The 22,901-nt window shown below is 40.1% G+C and overlaps 1 protein-coding gene across 1 annotated transcript in view; it reads left to right on the top strand.

The window, feature by feature from the left end:
* mmp15 (matrix metallopeptidase 15) overlaps positions 1–22,901 on the top strand; it is a 41,488-nt gene that overhangs the window by 16,634 nt on the left and 1,953 nt on the right. The window contains 6 exon segments of the mRNA NM_001015921.2: positions 374–678; positions 2,865–3,026; positions 13,439–13,668; positions 14,198–14,336; positions 15,481–15,631; positions 17,236–17,351. Of these exon segments, the coding sequence (NP_001015921.1) occupies positions 374–678; positions 2,865–3,026; positions 13,439–13,668; positions 14,198–14,336; positions 15,481–15,631; positions 17,236–17,351 (1,103 nt within the window).

The following is a 22,901-nucleotide window of genomic DNA, read 5'->3' on the forward strand; positions in this document are numbered from 1 at the left end:
AATACATTGGAATGGGATTACCAATCCGCAGCCCAAAAGGTGTTGTGCTGTCAGAAGATGCAAAGGCTTGCATTACAGATGGTGGGGAGCTGCATGATGTTTGTTACAGATTAAACGCATTTGAGTAGCTCCTGATCAGCTTAATCTGACTCACAGATCAATATTTGTCCCTGTAGTATTTAGGGAGCATAGAGTTCCTCCATTAATTCTGTTTAGGTTAGTGATGCCATACACATTTAATTCCTCGTGATCCTGGAAGTTGGGAAGTTATTCTAATGGTGACTGTATATACCTAATATATTATTCATGGCATCTATTGTGTTCTGTGTTCTACCGCTCTTATTTGTTTTCAAAATCTTCCATCACTTGGCAGCATCCAGAATTACTCAGATAAACTGGGAATGCACAACTCTATTGATGCCATACGAAAAGCCTTTGACGTGTGGTCAAAGGCAACCTCGCTGACTTTCAGAGAAGTGCCCTATGAAGCAGTGCGCCAGCGTCACTCCAGTGCAGACATCCTGATCCTTTTTGCCTCTGGTTTCCATGGTGACAGTTCCCCATTTGATGGCCCTGGTGGCTTTCTGGCACATGCTTATTTTCCTGGCCCTGGCATGGGAGGAGATGCTCATTTTGACTCAGAGGAGCCATGGACTGTAGAAAACATGGATCTGGCAGGTGAGACTACAGCAAGGGATTTGCAGCACTGAAAAGAAATAGCTCAGCATTGTGAGAATAGCAGAATACCCGTATTCAGGAGGGACCTTTTGTACTTGACTCAAAAAGCAAGTAGTTATATTAAAGACAAATAATTCTCCTGCCAATTAAATATTCAGCTTTATAACACATGCAAATATTTTAGCCTCTTTGCCAACGTTACATTTTAGTCTTGTTTTCCTCTGCTGCTAGCCGGTTGAGGTTGCAGTGGATCATGCAGCACCATTGTTTCAAGATACCAGTAACTTACTGCTTTTTGAACAAAGTTTAATTATCCCTGGAAGCAGAAAGGTTAAAAGTAGATGGTTGTAATCTCTTTTTATTGTTTCCCGTGCCTGCAATCAGCCAGAGTGTAAGGGTGAAGACACATGGAGCTACTAGTAGCAGCTACTTGTAGTGGCTACTAAAATAGACTGCTAATCATTTACTGATAACAGTCTCAAAATGTGTTTTAGCAGAGGCAATTCTCAGTATTGACTATGGCAGGGTATTTTCTGGCATTTAGTAGCCGTGAAAATGTAGCTGCTACTAGTAGCTTTGTGTGTCTTCACCCTAATGGTCCCTTTCCTTATTGCTGGCTTCTAATTGTCATGCACAGTAACTAAGCTTTAATTTCAGACAAGGCATAAAAAGTCTGATTTTGTGCCAGGCACAAAAAAGACATGTGAGATCAATTCTCAGGTCATCTGCTCTGTTCTGTTCTCCTATCCCTTCATTTCATACCTCTTGTTAAGCTGGCCATACACGTTCAGATTTTAGTCTTCTTCCTTCAAACATTCAGATATCATTTGGATGTTTAAATGCATGGATCTAAAACATTTAGATTGAAATTGTTGGATAAAGTACTAAAAATAATAAATTGTAGAATGTTCTGAATGGTCAGACACCAATCGTACGAAAATGACCTCCTTGAAATGCATTTTAGGTCCCCTAAGGATATTGTCAGACACACAATACACACACAGATATTATCACTCTCTGGCCGCAAATTTTCTAACTTGTCAGACTAAAAGACCAATCACCATGGTACGAAAATTACTGGAACGATAATTTGGAGCCCATACATGGTCTGAAATTCGTACAAAATGTTGTTTACTTCATGTTAGCATTTTTGCTAGTTTTAGTTAATAAATGAGGCAATAATAGTGTTTTGAGTAAATATATTGTATACATCTTTATTTAAAGGAGAAATAAAGCATCCCTGGCAAATTTTTAGTTTTAGTTCTAGTACTCTGCCCCCTGCCCAACATGTCACTGACACTTTCCCTAACTTATCTGTGTCCTGATAGCATGTGCAGAGTTACAGAGTTGCTCAGCAGCATTGCCCACCACCTTTAGGGCTCTGGCACACGGGGGAGATTAGTCGCCCGCGACAAAACTCCCTGTTCGCGGGCGACTAATCTCCCCGAGTTGCCATGACCCACCATCCCGCCGGCGAACATGTAAGTCGCCGGCGGGATGGCACACGCGGCAGCGCGATTTCCCGAAATCGCCGAAAAAGACTCGCTGTCTTTTTCGGCGATTTGCGCCGGCAGGGGTAGGCAACTCGGGGAGATTAGTCGCCCGCGAACAGGGAGTTTTGCTGCGGGCGACTAATCTCCCCATGTGCCAGAGCCCTTAGCTGTGTCACTTCTGTTCCCAAAATCCATCTTGTTGAGCATCAAGCAAAATGGCAGTTACCAGAGGCAGTGTTTTGCCACCCCTGGTAACTGTCCGCTTACTGCTGCCTTGCCTTGCCTCATGGCAGGAGTGGCCCTGGCTGCATTCATTAACTGAGAGATGAGAAATTTACAAAAATTTTACTTGATAAAGTGAGTGTTCTCCCTTATCGGCCTTCAAAAGAGGCACAGACTTTTTTTCTGAAAGGCACAATTGTTAGTACAAAGCACAGGATAAGCTGAGAATCACCTGATGGTAGACTGACAGGATTAGGAAGAGCTGAAGACAAAAAATGTGTATAAATGCTATTTAAAATGCTGTGTGAAAGACAAAATCTAATAAGTGTCTGTTTACAAGACCAATTTACAAAAGTGGAGATAGAGGTTTGTGAAAAAGGTGGTAAATCCGTCAATCTCCACGTTTATTTTGTCTCCATATCACCACTTTTGTGAATTCCCTCCTTAGTGATACTTTTGTTTCTCCTATAGGGAATCATCTGTTTCTAGTAGCTGTGCATGAGCTGGGGCACTCTCTGGGGCTAGAGCACTCAAATAACCCTTCAGCCATCATGGCTCCATTCTACCAGTGGATGGATACTGAAGATTTCCAGTTGCCTGAGGATGACAGACGAGGAATACAACAGTTGTATGGTGAGTACCTGATTACCCACTCTTCTGTTAGCACAGTTTAGCCAGTTTGGCTGCCAGTGATATGCTAAGGATTATAGAACCACAACAACATGAGGGATGCAGGTTGACATCCCAGTTTCCATTGTTACATAATGTTATATGTCTTTTGTACTATTTTTTCTACATTTTTCCTTCTGGCTGGTGGTTTTTGATCACAATGCCTTGCCCCTGTTGTCAGAACATATAAACTGTATATATTAAGAATAATTTAGATGATGGATGTCTAGCCTTCCGTCCTTAAAGTAGGGCATTGTAGTGGCTACCGTGCAATGCCGGTGTCTTAAATGAACAGTAACACTAAAAAATGAAAGTGTAATGGAATTAATATATTCTATTGTCCTGCACTAGTACAACTTGTAAGTTTTCTTTAGAAAACCTAATATAGTTTATATAAACAAAGTTGCTGTGTAGCCATGGGGGTAGCAATGCAAACTGAAAAAGGAGAAAAAGCACAGGTTGCATAGCAAATCGATTTCTATTGTATTCTACAGAGCTTATCTGTTATATCAGTGCTGTCCAACTTCTGTTGTACCGAGGGCCGGAATTTTTCCGACCTACGTGGTGGAGGGCCGATAATGGAAGTCAGTTTTGACCACTCCCCTTTTTAAAACCGCACCCACTTGAAACCACACCCATGTTATCACATGACCATACCCATATTAATGGTTGTAGTACAGCAAAAACCTGCCACACTGTGCCTTCCCTACCATGCCTGTGTGCCATACTCTGCCTTCCCTACCCTGCCTTTGTGTGTGCCATACTCTGCCTTCCCTACCCTGCCTGTGTGCCATACTCTGCCTGCCCTACCCTGCCTTTGTGTGTGCCATACTCTGCCTTCCCTACCCTGCCTGTGTGTGCCATACTCTGCCTGCCCTACCCTGCCTGTGTGCCATACTCTGCCTTCCCTACCCTGCCTGCGTGTGCCATACTTTCACTGTGTGTGCCATTCTTGGCTGGTTTGTGCCAAACTTGGCCTGTGTGTGCCCTACTCTGCCTGCCCTACTCTGCCTGTGTGTGCCATACTCTGCCTTCCCTACCCTGCCTGTGTGTGCCATACTCTGCTTGCCCTATGCTGCCTGTGTATATGGCACACACAGGCAGCCTACAGTGACACAATGCTGGCACTGCTCCTACAGTCTGCACAATAACTATATATTAAAAAACGTTTTAATTGCAGTACCACCTCAGTATATGTTCTTTTTGTAGTGTAAAAATATAACAGAAACATGGGAGCACTTACCGCTCAAAAAATCGTGTGCTGCACTTTTTGTAGTGTGCAGGGTTTATTTGTGGGTTTCTACTGCTCCTGAGGTGTGAACAGGGGAACAATGGGGGTGATTAGAGCCTGAGGTGTGAACACTGCAGGTATTAAAAGGTGTGAAAAACACAGGGGATTACATATTTAAACAATACAGCCTGATTACAGCCTGAGTCTGAGGTGAGAACCATGCAGGGGGGGCAGTTAATCACAGTACTGATACCATTTAAAGCTTACACAGGAGTAAGCCATCAAAGCAGCCAGACAGGTGGGGGGCCACACAGAGGGGGGTCGCGGGCCGCATGCGGCCCGCGGGCCGCCAGTTGGACAGCACTGTGTTATATAATTAAGAAAAAAATAAATTGAGCAGAAAAACTTAAGTTAAATTCACCAAAAGGTCCTGAATATTAAATAATTTAAATCAACGCAAAAGTTTTTTAGTGAAAAAAAACAGACATTTATTGGCTCAGAAGATTTAACACAAATTCAAAAAAACATAAACCATACTATACCACAGTGGAAAGGAAAACCCAGTGCCTCATGGTACCCACTCTCCTTCCTAACGCGTTTCGCACCATTGGGTGCTTCATCAGAGGAAGTGTGGTGTGAACATGTCACTTCCTTTTTATACCCTAAAGGTATTAATTTTATACATATTCCAGGGCCACTATTAGAGCCCTGCAGCAAGCACATACTATATATAACCTTTATGAATACATCACACAGGGTTCACAAAGTGGCCCCAAATTCAGCACAATTAATAACAAATAACTAAACAAGTGAGACACCTATCAAAATATGTGTCAAAAAGTATTTGTTAACAAAGAAGAATTTTTATAAATATACTAATGCATCTAAACAGTTCTAGGCCCATAAACGTGTGTATAAATCACACAATTGGATTATATAGCATATATAAATATATACCCAAATCGCTATAAAAAAAACATTGTTATTATTATTATTTTTTATGTTTTATCATTGCGCGTCAGAAATATCCAAACTGCGATAACAGTATCCTCATATCATTCTTTATATTTGCTTACTGCTAAACACACAATCAGATATTACTGAGGCGCAATAAATTCCCATATATTAAAATGCAACAATACACAATCTTTAATAAAATTAAAACCGTTCTTTAATTTAAATCAATTAAAACTAGGGTATGTAATACCTTATTACATGAGAAAGACCCTGCATGGACCATATATAGTCCATGCAGATCTATTTCATACAACATATTAAAAAATTCCATTTGTAGCCTATTTCCAAGTTGAAACTAGGAATGGTTTCAATTCAAATTTTGTGTTCATTCCCCTCGGTATAACAGTGTCTAGTGTGAATATCCATTTGGACTCTAATCTCAGAAGTTTAGTGACAGGATTCCCCTCACCTTTCTCATCAATTTTATCTATTCCAAACATATTGAATTTCATCAATTGCCCATTGTGCACACATTCAAAATGCTTAAAAAGGGGGTTATCGCTTTCCTTGCTTTCTAACCCTCGCAAATGTTCTCCCAATCTTATTCTCAGCTGTCTTATAGTTCTTCCTATATACATAGATCCACATTCACATTGCAAACAATAAATAACAAATTGTGTTTGGCACGAAATATAAGTCTCAATTTTATATTGTTTATAAGTATTTTTACTTAAAAAAGTTTTGACATTACCACTATATTTGCAAGATTTGCATCGTTTGCAAGGAAAAAAACCTTTTACATCTCCCAACCAAGACACACTGTTTCTCTTTTTCCTTTTTGTTGTTAATTTATTAGGGGCAACAATACCCGCTATTGACTTAGCCTTCCTGCTTACTACTCCAGGCTTGATGTTTAAATTCTTTAGCACAGGATCAACCTGCAAAATATTCCAGTATCTTTTTACTACTTTAGAAACTTGATCATACTGAACACCAAAATCGAGAATGCATCTTATTTCATCTTTCTTTTCAATTTTGACAAATTTATTTTTGTTTTTATTTTTATTTTTATCTCCCTTAGTGCTCCAACTCTTTTCTCTTAAGTCATTTATTCTCTGCAATGCCATCTGCAAATCACTGTTTTGATAGCCTCTTTCCCCAAGCCTTTCGCACTCCTGTTTCGCCTGTTCTCTAAAGGTGTCATAGCTAGAACAATTTCTGTATAATCTAACTAATTGTGCATACGGTATAGATTTAACTGTATGCTCTGGATGAAAAGAATCCCGCCTCAAAATAGTATTTCCTGCAACCGGTTTTCTGAAAAGTTTCGTATTAATCTGCCCATTTTCCAAATAAAAAGTTAAATCTAGAAAATTGATTGCACACATATCAAATTCCAAAGTGAAGTTGATGTCATAGATGTTATCATTAACATAATTCAAAAAGCCGGATAACTCCTCCCTTCCACCATCCCATACCATGATGACATCATCTATGTAGCGGTACCATCTGACAATGTCATCATGGTATGGATTGTTGATGCCGTAAATGTACTCCTCCTCCCACATTGCCATGAACAAGCCCGCATATGAGGGCGCAAATTTCGCCCCCATTGCGGTTCCTATTAGTTGCCTATAATATTTACCATCAAATGTCATTACATTATGGGAAAGGATAAATTCAACAGCATCCAACAAGAACCTCACTTGTTCATCAGATTTCAAATATCTGCACAAATACATGGCAATTGCCTTAAGCCCATCAACATGATTTATGCGCGAATATAATGCTTGCACATCCATAGTCACCCAAATATAACTTTCTCTCCAACTGATGGTAGAAATTTTAAATGAAGCATCCTGGCTATCTCGTAAATATGCAGGCGTAGATTTTACAATATCGTTAAGATAATAGTCAACATATGCACTCAGTCCCTCCGTGAGACTACCTATGCTAGACACAATCGGCCTGTAATAAGGTATTACATACCCTAGTTTTAATTGATTTAAATTAAAGAACGGTTTTAATTTTATTAAAGATTGTGTATTGTTGCATTTTAATATATGGGAATTTATTGCGCCTCAGTAATATCTGATTGTGTGTTTAGCAGTAAGCAAATATAAAGAATGATATGAGGATACTGTTATCGCAGTTTGGATATTTCTGACGCGCAATGATAAAACATAAAAAATAATAATAACAATGTTTTTTTGATAGCGATTTGGGTATATATTTATATATGCTATATAATCCAATTGTGTGATTTATACACACGTTTATGGGCCTAGAACTGTTTAGATGCATTAGTATATGTATGTTTATTTTATTTTAGTTTATGTATTTATAAAAATTCTTCTTTGTTAACAAATACTTTTTGACACATATTTTGATAGGTGTCTCACTTGTTTAGTTATTTGTTATTAATTGTGCTGAATTTGGGGCCACTTTGAACCCTGTGTGATGTATTCATAAAGGTTATATATAGTATGTGCTTGCTGCAGGGCTCTAATAGTGGCCCTGGAATATGTATAAAATTAATACCTTTAGGGTATAAAAAGGAAGTGACATGTTCACACCACACTTCCTCTGATGAAGCACCCAATGGTGCGAAACGCGTTAGGAAGGAGAGTGGGTACCATGAGGCACTGGGTTTTCCTTTCCCTTGTAATTACCCTCAGCTTGAGGAGGGTGGGGTTTGATTAGTTCACCTTTACAGACTGCATAAATAGAACCACAGGCACTCCAGTGGAGCTTGCTCTGGTGGTAGGTGCTCTGTAAGTGATTGCTCTTTAAGTGGGACTCTGTAAGTGGAGTTATAAACTCAGGGAGTTAAACACTAAGGGAGTTAAAAATAAGGTAAAACAAGGTATTTACTACAAGTCCTTACACCTATTTTTGTTTAACTGTTCTTGTAACTGGGAGAATGAGTGGTAGCAACATTGAAGGTCTGACACAGTGCACAGCCTGCCACATGTATGCAGTTGTGGAACAACAGTTCCAAAGTGCATACCTCTGTTGTGGATGTGAGCGAATTGCCACTTTAGAGGCTCGCGTTAGAGTCCTAGAGGAACACGTCGCAACACTGCGTTCAATCAACAATCTTGAGAGGGGTCTCTTGTTAACTGAACAAGAACTAGTGGGGTCAGATAGTAGGGGGGGAGGGGAGCAGCAAAAGGATGATAGGGCAGTAAGCTGGGTGACAGTTAGAAAATCTAGTGTGGGGAAAAGGAAAAGGGAGGCTGCTCCAGGGTTTGCGCATCCCAACAGATTTGCCAGATTGTGTGAAGAAGATGGGAGTGTGAACTCTGGATTGGCGGTTCTAGGTGAGGCTGATCTCTCTAACAGCCGGGAGACCAGTTTCACTAGTAGTGGTGGGGAGGAGAGCAGAGCTAGGCCTAAACAGATGGTGGTTATAGGGGATTCGATCATTAGGAAAGTGGACAGGGTAATCTGTCAAGCGGATCGCTTCAACCGGACAGTTTGCTGTCTTCCTGGTGCCAGGGTTCGGCATGTGGTTGATCGGGTTGACACATTATTGGGAGGGGCTGGGCAAGACCCGGCTGTCTTGGTACATATCGGTACTAACGACAAAATGAACGGTAGGTGGGGGACTTTAAAGAGTGAGTTCAGGGATCTAGGCTCTAAGATTAGGCAAAGGTCCTCCAATGTCATTTTTTCGGAAATTTTGCCGGTGCCGCGTGCAAGTTTAGGGAGACAGCGGGAGCTTAGGGAGCTAAATGCGTGGCTAAAGTCTTGGTGTAGGAAGGAAAGGTTTGGGTTCCTAGAGCACTGGGCTGACTTTTCCTTGGGGTACAATCTATACAGCCCTGACGGATTGCACCTCAATGGAAGGGGGTCTGCTGTGCTAGGGGAGAGAATGGTTAAGAGGTTGGAGGAGTGTTTAAACTAGACAAGGGGGGGGTGGGTGAGCTAGAATTCCATGGGAAAATTAGTGTAGACGGGGTAGGGGGACTAGCAAAGGGTTGTGGGGGAGGAGTGAGGGGGGCATATAGTTTATCAGATAAGGAGCTTCCGTTACAAGGAAAGCAGTCTCATAATTGCCTTAGCTCTAATTCTCCCTTAGCTAATGTAAACATCAGAGGGAGAAGTAATAATCTCCGCTGCATGCTGGCTAATGCGCGTAGCTTGTCGGGTAAATTAGGGGAGCTGCAAGCTATTGCATGTATTGAAAATTATGATTTAATAGGTATCACTGAGACCTGGTGGGATGATAAATGCGACTGGGCTGTGAATTTAAATGGGTATACACTTTTTAGGAGGGACAGAGAGATTAAAAAGGGTGGAGGGGTTTGTCTTTACGTAAAGTCAGACTTAAAGCCATGTAATAAAGACATTACCAATGAAAACGTCGAATCTCTTTGGGTAGAAATTTCAGTAGGGCTGAAGGTCACAAAGAAAATGATCATTGGTGTATGTTATAAACCACCCCGTATAGATGAGGGGGATGAGGCCCAGCTATTGTTGCAAATGGAGGAGGCTTCAAAACTGGGTCAAGTTGTTGTTATGGGGGACTTTAATTATCCGGACATTGACTGGAGTAATGGGGTGGCTAAGTCAGAAAAAGCTAGTAGGTTTGTAAATATGCTAAATGACAACTTTTTATTTCAGGCAGTTCAAGAACCCACTAGGAATGACGCTATTTTGGACCTGGTGATTTCTAATAATAATGAACTTATCTCTAACATTTGTGTGGGTGAGCATTTGGGGAACAGTGATCACAACATGGTCTCCTTTGAGATAATGCTGCAGAGACAGCGCTATAAGGGAGTAACTAAAACACTCAATTTTAGACGTGCAGACTTTGCCAGTAAAAGGGCATCTCTGCAATGTGTCAACTGGGAAAGGCTTTTCATGGGGTTAGACACAGAAGGAAAATGGAACATCTTTAAAACATTGCTTTGTAGGTATACGCAACAGTATATCCCCCTAGTAAGCAAGGAGAGGCATCGCAAAGCAAAACCTTTATGGCTGAATAAAAGTGTTATTGTCGAGGTTGGTAAGAAAAAACGTGCTTTTAGGGCATTCAAGTTAGCTGGGACAGCAGAAACTTTCATCAGGTACAAGGAAGCAAATAAAGCATGCAAAAAAGCTATCAGGCAAGCTAAAATAGAGATGGAAAGGGATATTGCTGCTAGGAGTAAAAAGAATCCAAAATTATTTTTTAATTATGTGAATAGTAAAAAAATGAAGCAAGAAGGGGTGGGAACTTTATTATCACGGGGGGGTACGTTGGTTGATGAAAACGGGGAAAAAGCTGAAATTTTGAACTCTTATTTTTCATCTGTCTATACATCTGAGGAGCCAGATAATGAAGGCTTCCCTTGTAATATGCCCAGTGCTAGTAATTTAGCTACTGACGCATGGGTCACTCGGGAGGAAATTCAAAAGAGACTTGAACATGTAAAGGTAAACAAAGGTCCAGGGCCGGATGGGATTCATCCCAGGGTATTAAATGAGCTGAGCGCTGTGATTGCCAAACCTCTTCACTTAATTTTTCAGGATTCATTGAGGTCTGGCATGGTGCCAAGAGACTGGCGGATTGCTAATGTGGTGCCGTTATTTAAAAAGGGATCCCGTTCTCAGCCTGAAAACTATAGGCCTGTTAGTCTGACATCAGTAGTAGGAAAACTTTTGGAAGGGGTAATAAGGGATAGGGTACTTGAATACATTGCAGTTCACAATACTATTAGTTTGTGCCAGCATGGTTTTATGCGTAACAGATCTTGCCAGACTAATTTAGTTGCCTTTTATGAGGAGGTGAGTAGGAACCTTGATGCTGGAATGGCAGTTGATGTCATCTACTTGGACTTTGCTAAAGCGTTTGATACAGTACCTCACAGAAGGTTAATGATCAAATTAAGGAATATTGGCCTAGAACATAATATTTGTAATTGGATAGAGAACTGGCTGAAGGATAGAGTACAAAGAGTGGTTGTAAATGGAACATTTTCTAATTGGACCAGTGTGGTTAGTGGAGTACCGCAGGGGTCAGTCCTTGGGCCTTTGCTGTTTAACTTGTTTATTAATGACCTGGAGGTGGGCATAGACAGTATTGTTTCTATTTTTGCTGATGACACTAAATTGTGCAAAACTATAAGTTCCATGCAGGATGCTGCCGCTTTGCAGAGCGATTTGACAAAATTAGATAACTGGGCAGCAAACTGGAAAATGAGGTTCAATGTTGATAAGTGCAAAGTTATGCACTTTGGTAGAAATAATATAAACGCAAACTATCTACTGAATGGTAGTGTGTTGGGGGTATCCTTAATGGAGAAGGATCTAGGGGTTTTTGTTGATAACAAGTTGTCTAATTCCAGGCAGTGTCATTCTGTGGCTACTAAAGCAAATAAAGTGCTGTCTTGTATAAAAAAGGGCATTGACTCAAGGGATGAGAACATAATTTTGCCCCTTTATAGGTCCCTGGTAAGGCCTCACCTTGAGTATGCAGTGCAGTTTTGGGCTCCAGTCCTTAAGAAGGATATTAATGAGCTGGAGAGAGTGCAGAGACGTGCAACTAAACTGGTTAAGGGGATGGAAGATTTAAACTATGAGGTGAGACTGTCGAGGTTGGGGTTGTTTTCTCTGGAAAAGAGGCGCTTGCGAGGGGACATGATTACTCTGTACAAGTACATTAGAGGGGATTATAGGCAGTTGGGGGATGTTCTTTTTTCCCATAAAAACAATCAACGCACCAGAGGTCACCCCTTTAGATTAGAGGAACGGAGCTTCCATTTGAAGCAGCGTAGGTGGTTTTTCACGGTGAGGGCAGTGAGGTTATGGAATGCCCTTCCTAGTGATGTGGTAATGGCAGATTCTGTTAATGCCTTTAAGAGGGGCCTGGATGAGTTCTTGATCAATCAGAATATCCAAGGCTATTGTGATACTAATATCTACAGTTAGTACTAGTGGTTGTATTTATAGTTTATGTATGTGAGTATAGATTGGTAGGTGTGGGTTAGGTGTGCTGGGTTTACTTGGATGGGTTGAACTTGATGGACACAGGTCTTTTTTCAACCCTATGTAACTATGTAACTATGTAACTATGTATAGTATGGTTTATGTTTTTTTGAATTTGTGTTAAATCTTCTGAGCCAATAAATGTCTGTTTTTTTTCACTAAAAAACTTTTGCGTTGATTTAAATTATCTGTTATATAACCTGTGCCTTTTCAGCTTTGTTTACATAAACTATAGAAGTGTTTCTGAAGCAAACATACAACTTGTACCGGTGCAGGGCAACAGTACATTATATTTAAATTACTTTAAAACATTTTCATTTCTTGTTACTTTTGCTTTAAGTTTGATTCTGACCTAGGCCTGCAGAGTCTGTTTTCCATGCATCTGTGTGGGTTGTGTTCAGGTGCTCCAGATTCCTCCCACTGGAGGATAACTGCCTTCTGATAAGCTCTCCCAGGTTCGGACTGGGCCGCCGGGATACTGGGAAAAAACCCGGTGGGCCCTGGTGGACCAGACCTGATAACTGCTAACACTTCCCTGGCCGCCGTTGTCCTTCCCTGACCAGTTCACTTACACGCGTTCAGGGGAGGATGTACGGCGGTGCCCCTGCAGGGGGTATGGGAGACGTGGCTGGCGAGGGCACCTTGGGTGGTGCGGTGCCCCTAGGCGGCAGCCCCAGTGGGCCCTGCACCCCCAGTCCGACCCTGAGCTCTCCCATAGTGTGCATGAATGTGGATCTTATAGATGTAAGTTCCACTAGGGCTGGGACTGATATGAATGAAGAATCATTTCTGTAAAGCACGCTATAAGATGTTGGCACTATGTAAATAATGTATAATGGTCACTGCAAACAAAGCTGGGAATCATATTTCAACAGCAGCTGGAGTGGTACAGATTAGACTGTCCCTGATCTATACAAATTAGGGCTGATCCTGTTTTAGTTCCACAGAGAAGTCCTTGTTTCGCTGCTCAAGGCTGGAAGTGTCGCACATGCCCGGGGGAGCAGGAATAAATTCATTCTCTAATTTGTTGCTTAAAAGACAAAACCTCATGTGTGGCCCTGGTACTGTGAAGGGCGGGAAAGGAATTTCCCCAAAAGAGCAGACACTGGAGAGATTGCCTAAGAATTTCCATCCACTAAGCAACAGCATTTTTCACCAGCGAGCAGAAAAAGTAGGATTATGTTAACCATTCCACTGCCATTTCTTGCAGGACCTCCAGTGGATCAAATTCCCAGTACCCAGTCTCCCTTACCAACCCCAGGCAAACCTGAAGTGCCTGACAAAAGACCCCCTAAACCACCTCCTAGAGGTAAACCAGAACGGCCTGGTAATGCACCTCCTCCTCGCAGTCCCTCCAATCCTGACCAATACGGACCCAACATTTGTGAGGGCAACTTTGATGCTGTCAGTGTTCTTCGAGGAGAGATGTTTGTGTTTAAGGTATGGAATATATAGCAATATATGGATATATAGCAAACAATAGAATTGCCTCCGAGGCACATGGCAGTCAAGCGTGCATCTAAACTATGTATCCTTTTTTTGTAACAAAATAGTAAAAATGAGAGAGAGCTGCAGAAAATGCATGTGGGCTTACTGGGCAGTAAAAAGCCACCTCTCAGGCATACAGTAAAAATAATAAAATCGGTGTCATACTGTTCTGTTAAATGACTGAAAATATATCCCACCTATAAATGTATTGTGGGCTTTCCCAGTGACCATGAATTTCAGCGTGCCACACCTATTTACTGCATGTATAGGGGTATTGTTCAGTATGTGTCTCTAGCATAAAGTGAAGCCCAAGTCCCATAGTACCATGAAGTAAAGTTTTAGGCACTATGTCAGTATGTTCCAAGTTTTTCCATTGACCAGTTATCCAGGGAAACCACATGCTGTGTGCAGTCTGAACCATGAACTTCCATGCTATTGGCTAATTCATGTCTTTTAATTGAAATCTACATCCTTTTAACAGGGTGCCTGGTTTTGGAGGGTACGACACAACCGAGTCCTGGATAACTACCCCATGCCAATTGGTCACTTCTGGCGTGGGCTTCCACCTAACATAACTGCTGCCTATGAGCGACATGATGGAAAATTTGTCTTCTTTAAAGGTCAGCAAATAAAAAAAATTATATCTACATTATTATTATAATATATGAATGTATTTAACTATTGTTTTCAAGTATTTGTTATTAAATCCTCCTATGTAATGAATGTCTGGTTATTAGTCTTTTTGCAATTTAACTTGCATTGTCCTAAACAGAGGTCAGATATAAGATCATTACTAATATTTTCCATACAGGAAAATCCTTCTCCTAATCATCAAGTGCATCAGAAAATAAAAATGGAAACAACACAATAAAAAGACCTGGAAGGTGGAGAGGCCTTTTGCCAGAACTTTATTCACTGGGTTTTTACTACATAAAACATAAATCGCCATTGTCAGAAACAGAAAATTCATTGTTTCCAACCTCCCTTTATATTGGGATGAAAGATTTAATACAGTGTTTGTACATCTAGTTGATGGATTTAAGAACACATTGCTTAAGGCCCCCTGTTTGCGCAAAGTGACAGTTTCCATATTTCACTGTGACTGCCATTGGCCTGATGTCATTCCTACCTTTAAAAAGAGAAAAAAAAATAAAAAGTAAATATTTCATATAATGTAGCTAAAGAAAAAGCACTTAAAGTATGTTTTGTATATTACTGGGGCTTATGCTGGACAATTTTTCACTTCAATAAAACACAGCAAAACATTAAATTAAGGGACATGTGTAACATATTGGTTCCCCCCAATGAGATTGCTTTCCTTTCCTTTAAATATATTCTATATCTCCCCAGGGCAATCTAATGTGCATTACAGATATGCTATCTGAGTAACATATTTTGGGAATTCTGTTTGCCTTGCTGGAGCGAAGATAGGTCTAACAGCACTGGGACTCATTGATTAATAATCAGCATATCTTCAACTGGGAAGCAATCCATAGTAAAGTAAGCAAGTAAAGTACAAAAGTAAAGTTAGCAAGTAAAACAAATATTTGATTGGTTGCCATGGGCTACTGCCCAGGCGAAAACTTTCCCTGTGTTAGTTAATGAGCCTCACTGTGTCTACCTTAACATTTCCTTTGATGGCTAGCCATATATGACCCCTTAGCTATTCGGTCCCCCGTTATCTGACAAGCTGTCCCACATCCTTCCAGGTCATTCTTTATTCCACTAGCTCTCACTGACTTTATACTGCTGGATAATTGGCAGGAGAGAAGTACTGGCTGTTCCGTGAGGCCAATCTGGAAGCTGGTTACCCACAGCCGCTGACCAGCTTCGGATACGGGATCCCTTATGACCGAATTGATACAGCCATATTTTGGGAACCTACAGGACACACATACCTCTTCCGAGGAGACAAGTAAGAAAATAACAATGTGTGGAACCACTTTGGCCATTTAATGCTTCTCTTTATTACCATTAAGAGCTGTGGAATGTTACTGTACTTTTATGACTAAATGTAACCAGGGGAATGGGATCTGTGTTCTATGACAAATGTAATAATGGGCCACTCCAGTCTGTAACTCCTGATGTCTGTCTGCACAAATACTGAGACACGTGAAAAACACCAAAGGCAAAAGCTTATGCAAAACTATGTTTTTTTTAATTAGTATTTTCAGTTGTTACATTTTGCTCTGCACGCATTGTATTTGGCATCTATCTGGCTTCTGACATCATGGCACCTAGCTACCATAAAGTACTTTGCCTATTTCTTTCAGCATGTTATTAAATTCCCTAATCAAAGAGGATCACTAAAAATGTAATATAAATCTAGCCTCACATGCAGCCCATTTACTGGTTGCTAGGATCACCTGTCCTAGCAACCTGATAATAATTCAAATTAGAGGTTAGAGAGGCAAAGCTGCAAAAAGTTGTAAAATGTAAGGCACAGCAAGTATTACATTCTATATATAGATATCCTGATTTATTTGTGTCAAGAAAGTTTTTTTCTTTGCTTGTTTTTTATGCAAAGAATCATCTTGACACATTTTTCTAAATACAGCCATCCATACACGTACACAAACACATAACAATGGCATGTACAAGTGCTGAGATAAGAAGACGTCACCAGATTATGCATTGACAGACTGGGGGTTACCGGGGGATGTTTAGATAATCAGTTTGGGAAAACAGGAAGACTGTGTGAAATGATAAAAACAGTGAGTAGCGACAGGAAGGTGTCTCTGCTCCCAGAGTGCTTCTGGGAGTAGAGAACACGTGTAGTGGAGGTCATACAGGAGCCAAAAGGAAGACATTAGTATGTTTTTTTCATTTATTTGTATCTATCTGTATTTGTGGGTGTAAAGAAGTACAGGTATGGGACCTGTTATCCAGAATGCTCGGGACCTGGGGTTTTCTGGATAAGGGATCATTCTGTAATTTGAATCTCCATAACTTAAGTCTGCTAAAAATCATTTAAATGTTGAATAAACCCAATAGGCTTGTTTTGCCTCCAATAAGGATTAATTATATCTTAATTGGGATCAAGTACAAGGTACTGTTTTATTATTACAGATAAAAGGGAAATCCTTTTTTAAAAATTAGATTTATTTGCTTATAATGGAGTCTATGCGAGATGGCCTTTTCGAAATTTGGAACTTTCTGGATGATGGGTTTCCGGATAAGAGATACCTGTATTTGTTGCAAATCACACAATAGGTTTTGTGGTGTGTTTCAGTAGTAGCATAACAAGGGGTTCTCAGCCTCACTCCAAGGCCTCACATGCTTATTAAAAGTCACACACTGGCCTCATCTATCTAAAGCATCAATGCAGAAATTGCCACTTATATTATGTGTCTGCAAATGTTATTTTTAAAATTAACAAATCTTGTATCCAGGTGACTTGCAATGCAGTATTGAACAGAGCTTTGTGCTTTTCCTGTGTCAGACTATGGCAAACTGTCTGTTTACACTTTGAGAAATATTCTCCAGTTCCTAAAACCATTCTTCTTCTCAAAATTATAGATACTGGCGATTTAACGAGGAATCCCGTTCTGCAGATGTTGGTTACCCAAAACCCATTACAGTCTGGGCTGGTATCCCTGACACCCCCAAAGGGGCCTTCTTGAGCTCTGACTCAAGTGAGTAGAGTAAAGGATAAATATGCCTTATTTACTTTGTACATTATCGTTTTCAAGATAACTTTGTTCAGTTGCAAACAAAAATTGTACTTCCATATTATTTGATTTTATTTGCTTTTTATGTATTTGCTCATATTACACACCCAGACTGTAAAAAGTAATCCAGTCTCTTTGTGTTTGGAAGGTTCTATTAAAGAGTGTCTCCACTTCTAGATTGCCCTGTGTAAATCTATAGCTGAAAGATGATTCTGGGAGCTATTATTAAGCTGAAGCAATCCTACATATTTAATTAGTGTTTTAGCATTGCAAATTGTCACAAAGACATTCCATAACAACAATCTGTATTATAGAAATGTGTTCTCATTTACACATTATGTTTGTTATTTATTAAACTAACCAGAAGTTATAAGGTAGAACACAGGATCTGGTAAACATAAGGCTTGGCCTGACTGTTGAATTCCTTTTAATTCAGTTTTATCAGGGATGCAGTAATAATGGCTGCAGCCTGTGAGATAGGACAGCTTGCTACTCAACTACATAGCATCAGCATCATTGCTTGTTTATGCAAGTGGTGTGTATTCCTATGCCCAACTAACCACCAGGGGCATGAATATTATTCAAAGATGACCGAACACTGTGCAGAGCTCACTAAATTCACAATTATATGCTTTAATTTTTAAGTGTTTTTTCATAAATATTCCAGCCTAGATGAGGTGGAACAATATTCCATGCATACCGTGATCAGATTACAAAGAAATAAAATGCTATATGTGATACTTTGTGTGATCGGGTGTGACAGCTATTTTGGTGCTTGACAACATGCCAAGTTCTTTTCCTGTCGTTACAACAGGAACAGTAGTGGGCTAAAGGATGCTGGGGGCACTTTGCACTGCAGTCAGCAGAAGACACACAATAGAAATTCCTTGTAGATTGTAAGCTCTATGGTGCTTACACTCATCTATTGTAGCGCAATGCAGAATATGTTGGCACTATATAAATGTGTGTGTTCTGGGGTGTTTTGTCACCAGTTTATTACCAAAGGTCTATGGCAAAATTGCCTGGCCTTCATCTGCTTGAAAAACTTTTGCACCCAATATCTAGAGCTTTCCTAAATTGAACTGTACGTATAAAATTATGGTGTAGCACATGCAAATAGCAAATTTTAAACACACCTAATCTACATTTAAATTTGTTTCTGAAATGATATATATTCTTGTGAAAAATGTTACATTAGGCTTCCAGCAGAGAGCCCTTATTAGCTGCATCTTCTATAACGATTGCCAAGTCAGCTTCTAGCAGAATAGATGGTTTTGGTGGCTCTGTATCAGAAAATCTTTCAGCGTCTTGGCATATCCTTCCTCATACATTAGTCTAATGTCTGCTCCTTACTGCTTCCTGAATGGAGGTAATGTTGGCTGATCCATCATGCTGACTGTTATTATTTCTGGGCTCATAGACAGGATTCCAATACAGTGGCTTCCCAGTGCTGGACAGGAGAAATATGGTTCCTTTCATCCTGAGTTATACTGAGGCAGCAAAACGGATTACGCTGAGTAGGGTGGGTCTGCAGTGATTGAAATAAATGCACACAAATGCATGTTTACTTTTTCCACTGCTACTGCTGTATCACCACAGTTTTAAATGGAATATAATTATAGATTTAGTTTCTCGACCTATCTTTAAACCTATTGAGAGGATATCTTCTGAATTAAACCCTACTAGAGAATAACAAGGCTCCTTCTACATAGGTATACTGATTTAGTCCCTACATTTTTTAGGAGGTAATGTAAGTAACAGGATATGATACTGCTGATAGTCACTTATACAGGATGCTAATAACCAGTCTGAATGCAAAATAAGAATAGTAATCCATTTGTATCAGTGTGTTGCCTTTGGGGCCTTCCTCTGCTGTAGTGAAATTGTGTAAATGCCTGTCATCTTGGTTACTATGCAGAATCTTATTCCTGTGGGAGTAGTTATTGGGATGATGTGTTCTAGTTTAGTATTCCCACTAGGTACTGCTTGGCAGGAGGCAACTTTATGCATCTGGGAAATAAAGAACTTTAAGCATAGCAGGACATTTATTGCTAGCTATAGCACATTTATTGGGTAAGGATAGAAAGAGCCCTCCTCCCTCTTTAGCTTAGATAATGTATTGAAATATCTCATCCTGTTGCACTCTAGGGAGCACATCTCCCTGGGAGGAAGAACATTATGATGAAGAAATTATATCTGAGGAACCAAGGCTGCATGTGCAAAGGGTTAAGGTAGTGTTTGTATGGCTTGGTAGTTTTGGCTCCCTAGACAATTGGGTCCCTTAGCTTTTGCAGTATAGTGAGAAAAATTTAAAGGATCATCACTGAAAATTTAAAGCAGGCCCTACACAGGCAGATTTATCCGCTGATTTGGGTCCTTCAGATCAATTCAACAGCTTATCTGCCCATGTATGGCAGCCCCCAATAGCTTTGGCCTGAGGGCCAATTCTTTGCAACTTTTCAGTTAGTCTGCTTTTTTTATTTATATAGTTTTGTAATTATTTGCCTTCTTCTGAGTACAGCTTTCAAATGGGGGTCTCTTAAGGTGCGACACACGTGGCGATTAAAGATCGTACAACCCGCAACTAACCGTTCAGGGCTGAAACAGCAGATAAGGAGGTAGAAACAATAGGATTTCTACCTCCTTCTGCCGATCCAGCCACGAAGACAGATTTTGCTCAGGCGCCTTCTATGGCGCCCGATCAAAATCTTTAAACTGGCCCGATCGGCAACATCCTGCGATATCAGTCGACTGACCGACTTGCCATACACGCACCGAATATAGTACGATATTATCGGTGCGTGTATGGCCAGCTTTACCCTGGCTGTCAAAAAAACTATTGTTACTTTTTGTTACTAATCTTTTTATTTAGGCCCTCTCCTATTCATATTACAGTCTCTCATTCTAACCACTGCAACCCTAGCAACGAGGTGCTGAAATTTTCAAACTGGAGAGTCAAACTAGGAGTTAAATCATTAAAATAACACAAATACAAAAATGCGGACCAGCTGTAGATTGTCTTAGAATACATGCTCTACACCAGGGATCCCCAACATTTCTTACGCATGAGCAACAGTCAAATGTAAAAAGACTTGAAGAGCAACAAAAGCACCATAAAAGTTCCTGGAGGTGCCAAATAAGAGCTAAGATTGGCTATTAGGTAACCTCTATGCACACTATCAGCTTACAGGAGGCTTTATTTGGTAGTAAATCTTGTTTTTATTCAACCAATGCTTGCCCCCAAGTCAGGAATTCAAAAATAACTACCTGGTTTGGGGGCACTGAGAGCAACATCCAAGGGGTTGATGAGCATTTCCATATTTATACATAATGATGTATAAATAAGTATAAACAAGGTAAGGAAGGACTTTAAAAAAAAAAATAATAATAATTGTATATCAAACGCACTATTCAAGGTGGATCAATTCATAAGAATAGAATTGTTTCAAATCAATTCATAAGGACCAATATTCAGTAGAATACATATACAACAATCAAATATTTGAAAATAGCATGATTATTTATGCATCACATTATGAAGTCTGTACATATTGCATATGCTAACTCAGGCCCAACTTTTTCACTGCATCTATAACCATAATCACATGATTCCTAGACATCTAGCATCTCATAGTTCACATGTCAATTATTTTATATAAAAGAGGTAAAAGCCTTAGGGGCACATTTACTAACCCACGAACGGGTCGAAATGAGTCCGATTGCGTTTTTTTCGTAATGATCGGTATTTTGCGATTTGTTCGTATTTTTTGCGGCTTCTTTACGAATTTTTCGTTACCAATACGATTTTTGCATAAAAACGCGCGTTTTTCGTAGCCATTACGAAAGTTGCGTAAAATCTGGCGATTTTTCGTAGCGTTAAAACTTGCGCAAAAAGTTGCGCTTTTTTCGTAGCGTTAAAACTTACGCGAAACTTTGCACCATTTAAGTTTTAACGCTACGAAAAAGGCGCAACCTTTCGCGTAAGTTTTAACGCTACGAAAAAAGCGCAACTTTTTACGCAACTTTCGTAATGGCTACGAAAAACCCGCGTTTTTACGCAAAAATCGTATTGGTAACGAAAAATTCGTAAAGAAGCCGAAAAAATCGCAACAAATACGAAAAAGTCGCAAAATGTTCGTTTTCAAGTTGGAACTTTTCCAATTCGGGTCGGATTCGTGGGTTAGTAAATCAGCCCCTTAGTGTGCAATAAGCTCAGTGTATTTTCTTCATTATCCAGAATGAATCTACCTTATAAGTTAAGAAAGGGCATACATCTAGCATACAAGTAGAGCTGTCCCTGCATACATGCCTGTGCATTACCTGTACCCTACAAACATGGTATCTGGGTTCTATTCTAAAACAGCTTACTAGCAATTCTAATTTCAGCTGGTGTTTGTCTGGTTTATATAAAGCTCTGGAGTTTGTTACATGTCAGTTTGTAAGGACAGTTGAATAAAAGTATGCTTCCTAAACTGATTCATACATTTATAGTGCTCATTACAGTGCACTACAGTTTTACTGACTAACTATAAAGTATTTGTTATTCTAAAATGAGGTGTGACCTATCCCTGGACTTTGTGCTTCTGATTTCTGGTAGCTGAACATTAACTAACTTGAAGAAAGCAGTCTCTATTCTGTGTTTTCCTAATATGACTTTATTGCAAAGAAATCTTTATAATCATAAAGCATTGGCATTGAGTTCCTGATCTTAAGATATATAAAATCAATTCTGGCAAGCCTCAAGAGCTTGTTTACTAGCAGTTCAGGTCTCACTGTTTTTTTCCTTGCAGTCATATCATGGATCTGTGCCATTCATTAAAGGAGAACTAAAGCTTAACTAAAGATATAGGATAGAAATTTTGTATATTATCTTTTGGGCTTCTGTACCAGCGCAAGGCAACCAGGCAAGATCTGTGCCTTTGAAAATGCCCCCAGTAGCTGCCCATCTTCTTTTCTGCTAATTCACTGTGTTCTGTGTTGCTGCCAGTTACCTGGGTTCAGGGACTGACTCACAATATAATGTATATATAGAATATACAGTATATGTCACGGTATACGGCTGATTAGTAATTAATTCAGATTCACATCACATGACAGCTGAGAAACCAGTGCAATTAGTATCTTATTGAAATAATCGGCCCTGTAGCTCATGTGATAAACAGGCCTTATTTTCTGCTTGATAATTTGCAACAACCCCTAAGCTTAGCATCTCAACAGATGCTCAGAGCACACTGAGCATGTGCAGTGTCACTGACACTTCTAGCAAAATCCAAGATGGGGGAGCTCCTGTGACAACATTAGAGAGATGCTGAACTATGAAGTATGGCCTTTTTACCCATATGCTTTATCGGTATTTTCATCTCAAGCCACTCCTTGCACTTCCGTATAGCTGCAATCTGCATTACAGTGTTTGTTCTGCCTTCTGTTCTGAACTGAGTGCAAGAGCCTCCATTTTGTAGGGGAACCCTTGCTGGAGTCCAAGAGACGCAGTGTACTTGTACATAAAGAATCAGG

Source organism: Xenopus tropicalis, chromosome 4 (genome assembly GCF_000004195.4).
Source record: "Xenopus tropicalis strain Nigerian chromosome 4, UCB_Xtro_10.0, whole genome shotgun sequence".
In the NCBI taxonomy this organism is placed as follows: Eukaryota; Metazoa; Chordata; class Amphibia; order Anura; family Pipidae; genus Xenopus; species Xenopus tropicalis.